Source organism: Gossypium arboreum, chromosome 5 (genome assembly GCF_025698485.1).
Source record: "Gossypium arboreum isolate Shixiya-1 chromosome 5, ASM2569848v2, whole genome shotgun sequence".
NCBI classification, from domain to species: domain Eukaryota; kingdom Viridiplantae; phylum Streptophyta; class Magnoliopsida; order Malvales; family Malvaceae; genus Gossypium; species Gossypium arboreum.
The window spans coordinates 89,076,009-89,085,364 of NC_069074.1; the positions used below are offsets into that span (position 1 = coordinate 89,076,009).

Here is a 9,356-nt window from a genome sequence, read left to right on the forward strand (position 1 = left end):
GACAGAATGATTCGATCAACTCGTAAAATCAACGGAGGCTGGTGTTTGAAAAGTTATATGCTGAAGAGGTCAGAGAGGAAGATTCTCCATAGCAACTGATGCATAAAGAACTCATGCGTATAGCGAAAAGAAAAGGGGTTTCTAGGATTAGCTTTTCATTTTTCTGTTTTAGTTTAAAGCCTTTCGTATGTCTGTTTTGATTTCTAAACCATTTCATTTATTTTCTGCTTTCATATTTCCCAAGGCACCGTTCTGGTTGCTATTAAAAATAAAAGCATCAGTTGGGCATTTCAAAAAAAAAGGGTATACATTAAAGTATATATAAAAATTATAATATTCAATAAAGAAGCAAGAAGAATAAATAAATTTAAATTTTATCAATGTAAATATAAAAGAAATATCAATATTAATTTAATAAAAATGAGCAATAAAATAATTTTACTTTAACAAAGAAATTGAATTTAATGGTAATAAAAATAATTATTATTTTATTTTAATCAAGAAAACAATGAATAATATAAATTTATCAACAATAATTTCTTTTATCAACTTAAATATAAAAATGAAACTAATGATGAAGAAAAACATTATTAAGTTAAACCCACGACTTGCCATTGTTTTTTCTTCATCCAAACTCTTTTTTGCTTTCGATTTCTCTAATCTGTGTTTCTCATCATTTCCACTCTTTGTTTTCCAGTTTTCACATTTTCTTGTATTCTGTCTGTCAATTAAGGGAAAAAAAAAACTTTCTTTTATTTCTGAAAACCAATCTTTCTTCATACCTTGATTTCCGCTTGGCAAAAGAAACAGTGCAGAGGATAGTTCACTGAAGGTAAGTCTTGAGGAACTGCTCCTCATCTTCCTTGCTATATATTTTCATCTTTTTGTTGAATGCCATTCAGTTTGTGTTGGTATGGATCTCTATTTTATTTATTGGCCTTCACAATTTTCTATTACCTGCTCTAAATTACTCTTTTGATCTTTTACAGCTACTTCTTTCTCTGAAGCTCTATTTACTTTCTGGTATTCACAGACAGAAAGAGAGTTAAGTTCAAGAGTAATTTCTAGCTTCTTCAATAATAATCGCTTTGGTTTACAACAATAATTACAGCTTCTTAATTGCTACCTTCCATTCCATTTTATTTCTCACAGTTGCTTTTATTTGTCACAATTGATAATCTTCTTACTAATAACCAATGTTTTTGTTCAACCTCATCAGACTATCAACAAAAATGGCCGAATCTCTTGCCTCTGCTGCTGTCGAAAATGTGACAAACCAGACAATGGAATGCGCAACGCCCTATCTCCGTTACTTTTTCTGTTATGGAGAGATTGTTCAAGATTTCACGAATCAACGAAACGCACTTAAATTGAGGAAACAGAGGGTGGACACTCGTGTCGATGAGGCTAAAAGACAAATTGAGGTCATCTATGAGGACGTTGAGGACTGGCTTAAAAGGGCTGAGAAAGAACTGGGAGAAACCCAGAACTTGCAAGATGAAATAGATCGCGTCAAGTGTTTCAAATGGTGTCCTCAATGGGGCTGGCGATATTGCTTAAGTAAGAAACTGGCAGAGAAGATTCCTATTATCTCTCAACTTTTAGGGACTTCTAACTTTGCACAGGTGGGCTATCGCGGTTCTCTTCAAGGAATAGAGTTCATCACATCCACGGATTTCATGGACTCTGAATCTTCAAAATCAGCTTTCAACCAGATCATGGAGGCTATAAATGCTAAGCATGTCAACATGATCGGACTGCACGGAATGCCAGGAGCTGGTAAAACAACTTTAGCCAAAGAAGTTGGGAAGCATGTTCGAGAAAAAAAGCTCTTTAATAAAGTTGTGATGTTTACCGTGTCTCAAAATCCAAACATCAACGAAATTCAAGATAAATTTGCAGATATTTTTGGTTTAAAGTTTCAAACGAAAACCAAAGAAGGAAGAGCAGAAGAGTTATGGTTGAGATTGAGAGTTGAGAAGGACATCCTCATAATTGTCGACGATCTCTGGAAAGAATTCAAATTGGACAGTATCGGAATTCCATTCGGTGTTGAACATGAGGGTTGTAAAATTCTTCTGACCACACGTCATCAACAAGTCTGCACTAAAATGAACTGTCAGAAGAAAATTCAACTTGGCATCTTATCCGAAGACGAAGCATGGGTTTTATTTCGAGATCAAGCTGGTTTAGAAGGTAACAATGTCGCCTTGAATAATGAAGCCAAAAAGGTTGCTGCTCAATGTAAGGGATTGCCTCTTGCAATTGTAGTCGTGGCCAAAGCTTTTAAAGGTGAGGGTTTAGATTTAAATGGGTGGAGAGCCGTAAATCAGAGATTCAAGGACTCAAGGCATTTGGATAATGAAGTTTTCGGAGATGTCCTCCAGCCTCTTAAGCTTAGCTATGATTATTTGAAGAAAGGTAATAACCAAATGACGGACAATGACATCCAAATGTGTTTCTTACTGTGTTCCCTTTTTCCTGAAGATACTGAAATCCCTATTGAGGAGTTGATTATGTGCGGAATTGGAGTAGGATTGTTCCCTAATGCTAACTCGATTGAAGATAAAAGGAATGAAATTAGTATGGCACTAAAAAAACTCCAAAAATCTGGCTTGTTATTGGAAACTGATGGTGCAGAAAGGATAAGAATGCATGATGTGGTTCGAGATTTTGCTCATTGGCTAACATCAACCGGAGAAAATAGGTTCATGGTAAAAGATAAGTTGAAAGAATGGCCTGATATGGTTGAAAATTTTGAATGTTATACTGCAATCGCTTTATGGAATTGTAGTAGTAACATAAATTTTCCTGACAAAGTGGAATTTTCAAAGCTCAAGACTTTGTTTCTTAAGGGGGAGTGGAGCTGGAGGCGGGATGTTTTGCTGGTGGTTTCCAGTACATTTTTTGAAGAAATGAAAGCTCTCCAAGTTTTATTTCTCCAACATGTCAGTTTCTCAGCAGAAAGATTCCCTTCCTTACCGAATCTCAAAACTTTGTGTTGTGTTGGTTGCGAGCTAAAAAACTTCTCATCATCACTGACAAATCTTGAGATTCTTGCATTGTTAAAAACTAAGATTTATGGGATAAGTGAAGAATTAGTGAAATTATTTACACTGAAGTATTTCCGTCTTTCTGAAGTTCAATTTTATGAGAAATCAGAAATCAGAATCCACCAATTTTATGAGGAATCACAAATGAGAATCCAGCCAAGCTTGGTATCAAGGTAATCTTGTTTTTTTATCATATTCGTATTTCTTTTGACATCATTTATTTTCCTATTAATTACTTTAATAGGTATTTTTTATTTTTGAATACTAGTTTTAACACATATTCCTTGCATACATGGAGATATCACAATATATATTTCAAATATTCAACTTAATAAATATTTAAAAAGTAACTTAAAGGTTAGCACTTAACATTTGCTTTATTTATCAATTTAGTCTTTATTCTTTTATTTTTAGTTAAATTTAGTTCTGAACCTTTTAAAAAGAATCGATTTTGAGCATCAACTTTTAAAATGTTTTAGAATTCTTTTATAACAGAAATACTAACTAAAATGTTAAGTTTTTAAACATGAAAGTCCGTATTCATGCTATTTTTTATCCAAAATTTTATCCAAATAATTGATTAAGTAATGATAGTATAACAGGATGATGGGAATTTTCTATATTAAAACTCAAACCTTTTTTAGAAGACTAACCTTCAACACAAAACTATAAAACCCAAATTCATTAATGATATGTAAACTTTTATCAATGTTTGAATTTTTTTCATAATTTTTCAATTTTGTTCAAATGAAAACTTTTCATTTTTAATTTCAATCATTGCACCTTTTTTTTTATAAATTATTGAAAAGGCATTTATATTTTTTCATTTAGAGATAAATTTTATTTTTAAAAATCTGCTGTAAAAAGTGTACATGCCATAAATTATATGATATTTGCATCCAATATTTAACTTTTTTTTCAAAATTATATGATTTAATCTTTCCGCATAAAAAATAAAAATGTATTCTTTTAAACACAAATAATTGGCTCACATGAGAGTTTTTTTTTTTTTTTCCTTTTTTGGACCTCGTATTTGTGTCACATAACTTGACAATTAATGCTGCTTTTTTTATGAATATAATAGGATGACTTCATTGCAAGAGTTACATGTGCAAAGCAAAAACACTATCAACTTATTGGAGTTGAATTCATTGTCTTGTTTAACTGCGCTATCATTAGAACTTTCTACTGATCAATTTTTTCATGAAGATTTTGTGTTCCCTAAACTACAAATGTACACTATAGTCTGAGAGTTTTACCTATGATTTGGCGTTTAGGACATTGAAAATTCATAACTTCTCATCCTCATTGAGTGCATTTAGCAATATATTTTACAATGTGGAAAAGTTGAAGTTAAAGAATGTTAGTGGACAAAAGAACATCGTGCCAAGCATAGGTGAAATGGGAGTAAATGAGTTGACTTCTTTGAAGCTTGAATCTTGCAATGATATGGAATTCTTGACTGTTATAACAAGGGATCAGGGGCCAAGTGTTGCATTCTCTAATTTGGTGGAATTAGATATACAAAGCATGGTTTCATTGAAAGGGTTGTGCTACGGTCTTTCTCCGACTAGGTTCTTGCAAAACCTTAAGCAAGTGATCATCAAATATTGTCAGCAGTTACAAGTGATTTTTCAAATCGATGAACTTTCTAAAAAGGTGCGATGTCAGATACCACTTCTCTCAAATTTAACAATATTAAATCTAGATTCATTGCCGAACTTGAAGAGCATATGGAAATTAGAGCCATCACATCAAGAAATTGTAAACCTCACGAGACTAAAGGTTGTAACAATTTCGAATTGCAATAAACTAGAAACAATCTTCTCAGCTTGCCTAACTCAAAGTATGTTGCATCTACAAGAACTCACCATAAGACACTGCAATAGACTAGAGCAAGTCATTGGATTTGTCCAAGAAGAAGAGATTATTGAGGTACGGATGCCTGTTCTCTCCAAACTTTTTAATCTTCTTAATTGTTTTAGCTTTTTGATAGCATCCTTTCAGGGATAAGACAAATTGCAAGAAAACCAAAAACCGACTTGAAGTGAATTGCTTGGTTTAGTATTTATTGAGTTTAATTATTATATTATTTGTGTATTCAGTTTGTTGGAAGTTAACTTTTATTACTCAAAACAAATACACCAACGCAAAATAAAAATATATTTTGCTCCCCCTCTCAATTACTACCTACATCTAGTTATACACTCACCATTCACTCTTTGCTTATTTCCACTCTCATGCACACAAACTCACACACCTTTGTTTTGTTTCATACTATATAGAAAACATGTTTTTATTTATTAAAATTTTAATTAGTTAAGTAATTTAACTAAAGTTAAATTAAGTTAGAGAATATATTAATACGGATGAATGCATAATAAGAAATTTTACATTTTAAAAGTTGATGATGTGGCCTTTTATTGTTGGTGTCTAAATATTATATATTTTAGGATTATCTTAATATAATTTATTCCTTTTTAATTTTTATATTACACGTATATGTTTTGATATTTTTAACTTTTATAATAGTGATTTATTGATTTTTGAAGTTGTAACAACCAAACTGCTATAACCTCTAGCTTTTGTTCAAGAGTTATGCTGTTTTGTTCCAACTTATTAGTTGTATACTAAAAAAACTAAGTATAAATATTGCATATTCGTGTTTTAATATTTTATCTTGTTATAATTGTGATTTATTAAATCCTGAAGCTGAATGTATATTCGAGTCAATTTTTATATTGATATGTCTATAATATTAAAATAAAACATTAAAAATAAATAACTTACTAAGATGTGTGTTTGAAACATGCAGAATGAGTGTCCTCTTTGTTGCTGGCCGAAATTGGAAATTCTTCAAATAGAATTTTGCCAAAGTTTGAAATATGTTAGTGTATACACTTTGACTCTAGGGTGTCAATCCTTGAAATCTGTTTCCATACTATATTGTCCTAAACTTATACAAGTCTTCAATACGGAACAAAATAAGTATGGACAAGATATTCTTCTTCCCAGACTTGGATCACAGGTACTTCTGTGTTTAATTTTTTTAAAAATTTGAAGAAAATTGAAATTTGATTTGAATTGTAGTGTTCAATTCAATTTTTTATTGAATTTAAATTAATTTTTATTTAAATCAATTGTATCATATTATGAATTTATTTTAGTGGTTGGTTTTGACTAATAAATATTATTTAATGACTGGAATTTTTTGTAAATTTAATTTATTTAAAGTTAACTGCAACTCCATTGTTGAATTTCAAGTATCTCTTTTCGGAATTTACTGCTCGGACTTTGGTGCATTTGAAATTTCTCAAGATTAAGTATTGCTCCTCTTTGGAACATATAATTGAAGAAGTGGAAAAGGTGGATGAAAGATATGTTTCAAACATGAAAAATCATTATCCTCTGTTCTGGCCAAAATTGGAAAGTTTCGTGATAAAAAGTTGTGAAAACTTGAAATATTTGTGTTCAAGTACATTGGCTCAAAGGCTTCCCAACCTGAATTATATCAATATAGAAGATTGTCCTCGACTTACACAAGTCTTCAACATGGAAACAAATAAGGATGAATTTGAATTACAGGTACTTCTTTTCTATATTTTTGCTTGTTTGTTTTTGGACTCAAATCATTTTTTATGTTCATAAAATAATTAATATTTCAACTTTATTTTTAAAAAATTTAAATTTATCAATTGTATGTTAATTTGCAACTTATCAAAATCCATTTGTGGAAACTAATATTTTTATTCAAAGCTTTCCGAATATGGGATTGGACCAAAAAATTTATATTCATAATTGTTTATTTTAAAATTGAATGAGCATTAGAATTCTCTCTCTCATCAGCTATTACAATGAATTATTTTTATTATTCTATAGTCATGATTAATGGTTTTGAAGTGGTTGGAGTATAGAGTTTCGTATGTTCAAAGATGAAATTATTTCTTTTTCATATGTTTTGATAAATAAATCATTTATAACTTAAATTGTGTTTTATAAATGATATTCCTCAATTTTATTTAAACAAATATATTATGTATAATATCTAAATATGTGGTTCATTCATGCAGAATCATTGCTGGCCAAAATTGGAAATTCTTCAGATAGTGAACTGCCAAATATTGAAGTATGTGTTACCAAACACTCTACTTAATGTGCCTTCTCTGCAATATTTAATAGTGTCAAATTGTCCCCAATTCTCATGCTTCATTGTACAAGCTCAGCTCATAGAGGTATTATTTAAATTGTTTGCATTTTGTATATGGATTAGAGAACTAGTAATCTCTATTACTTGGAATATGTAAAATTATGAAGACTTACGGGTAACATTTACTCTAGTGTGTTTTTATGAAATTTGTTAGGATTTCTATGTGTACGCAGATATTGGCTTTTGGTGACGTGGGAAATAGCCACCAATTATGCAACATTGATGTCCCTATATTGAATGAAGATTGTATAGTAGTTGGGAATCATGAAGAAGTATTTCAAGTTCAAGGTGGGTACTCATTCTCAAGCATAAAAGAATTATACTTGACCAATTTATTGGAAGTGCGGATTATATGGAACGATTTTGCTCAAGTTGTAACCCTTGATAACCTTACAACTCTATGGCTAAGTGATTGCAAGAAGTTAAGATATATATTTTCACCTGCGGCGGCTCGCAGTTTATCACATTTGATGGATCTTTGCATCAAGGGGTGTGACGAATTAGAACACATCATTTTAGCCAAGGATCAAGTTTCTTCATCATCATCAAATGCTGATATTGGCCTTCAACCTCTAAGCTTTCCAAATTTGACTAATATCATAGTTAAAAATTGTGGAAATTTAAAAAGTCTCTTTCCTTTTGGATCTGTTCCTGTTCTTCCAAAACTTAAAAGTCTCATAGTTAAAAGGAACTCTAAATTGGAACAAGTATTCGAATTAGAAGATGAGGTGGAAGTGGCAGCTAAAGAGGAGATGAAATTTGATGAATTAGAAGGGTTAACACTTGAAAGACCACCAGGCCTTATTCACTTCTATCCCAAACAATATCACGTTGTATTGTCAGCATTGGTAAAGTTAGAAGTAAAAGATTGCCCGAAGTTGACTACTAGTTTCTTCATTGATTCAGAGAAATTTGTGCATTGCATAACAAAGGTATAGACCCTACAATCCTTCAATCCTACTTTGTTCTATGTAGTTATAACAGTTACAAAAGAAGGCATAACATGCAAAAATTTTAGTTAAATTACTTAACTAATCTTATAAAAATCTTGTAAATTATTATATGTTTCTTATTTTTCCTTGATGACATGAGATTAAAATTTCAGTTATAATTTTTTCTTCAATTGTTTTTTAAGACACCCCAATTGATTGAGCAAGATGCGATTGAAGAGACTGTCACTAATGCAATTTTCAACAAGAATATAAATTGGAGTCGGCAGTGAGGTGGGAGTCAACTACCACGCATTACATGAAAGGATGGATTATTTTAGAACAGCTTTTAAAGCCATGTTACATAAACCAGTAGGTGGAGATTTATATTGTTTGGATTTTTTTGGTTAAGTGTCTGATATAATTTGTGTCTAACATGAGTTGTTTGAATTTTTTTAAGGTTTTCTTTATATATTAAGAGGATCGTATATACCCATATCCAAATGGACATGAATGAAAAATGGAAAATGAAGATTCGAAGAATCATAAGTTCAAATATATGAACTAAATGCAGGTAAAAACATGGTTGTCGATTTAAATTTTTATTTTCTTTTTCTTTTCTAAATTTACCTATGCAATAATAAAATTTAGTGTAATTCACTTGTATTTATGTTTATTATTTTTTTAAAAACAGGTGTGTTGATAATTGTGCTTCTAATTGGTATAAAAGCTTGCTTTAATGGAGTTGTGAAGCAAAAGGATATATCGTCTCTTACTTCCAACTAATAACTTAGTTAATTATAGTTATGTTTCACCTTTAATTTACACTCTAGTAAACCATTGTAGTGTTTGGAATGATGCATTTTAACAAGTATTCTTAACTTATTATTACGCTTCTATTTTTAATGGTTTTACATATATAATCTAATCCAATGATATTTCTCACCGAAAGTGAAGTCATGATCAGCTTATTATCTATCTATTAGCCCAAACCAGTAACTATATAGGATTTTGAAGGGTTGCTATTTGTTCAGGGCCTTTCCATATTACTTGCAACTCTTGCATATCCTTCAAATGTAGTTTGTCCAGACTTGAGACAAGGAACCAGCTTTCAAGTTGAACACTTATACACAGTTCCCAATTGTTAAATACTCCATATGCATTGAC

The 9,356-nt window shown here is 30.8% G+C and overlaps 1 protein-coding gene across 2 annotated transcripts; it reads left to right on the forward strand.

The window, feature by feature from the left end:
* Positions 1-579: 579 nt before the first annotated feature.
* On the forward strand, positions 580-9,112 carry LOC108453161 (probable disease resistance protein At4g27220). Of its 2 annotated transcripts, XM_053027741.1 has the most exons (10): positions 580-832; positions 990-1,044; positions 1,220-3,226; positions 4,138-4,988; positions 5,869-6,638; positions 7,124-7,285; positions 7,434-8,192; positions 8,396-8,561; positions 8,650-8,763; positions 8,884-9,112. In XM_053027741.1, the coding sequence occupies exons 3-4, from the start codon at positions 1,233-1,235 to the stop codon at positions 4,301-4,303; spliced, it is 2,160 nt and encodes a 719-aa protein (XP_052883701.1). In that variant the 5' UTR covers positions 580-832; positions 990-1,044; positions 1,220-1,232; the 3' UTR covers positions 4,304-4,988; positions 5,869-6,638; positions 7,124-7,285; positions 7,434-8,192; positions 8,396-8,561; positions 8,650-8,763; positions 8,884-9,112. The 2 variants fall into 2 exon arrangements, with proteins under 2 accessions (XP_052883701.1, XP_017606599.1); XM_017751110.2 differs by lacking the exons at positions 4,138-4,988; positions 5,869-6,638; positions 7,124-7,285; ... (2 more) ...; positions 8,650-8,763; positions 8,884-9,112 and having other exon boundaries at positions 990-1,057; positions 1,220-3,323.
* Positions 9,113-9,356: the final 244 nt, after the last annotated feature.

Excerpts from the sequence above, each read along its gene's own strand:
- LOC108453161 (XM_053027741.1), top strand. The coding sequence starts at position 1,233 with ATGGCCGAATCTCTTGCCTCTGCTGCTGTCGAAAATGTGACAAACCAG. Across the intron at positions 3,227-4,137 it reads CAGCCAAGCTTGGTATCAAG|GATGACTTCATTGCAAGAGT; the intron begins GTAATCTTGTTT and ends TGAATATAATAG.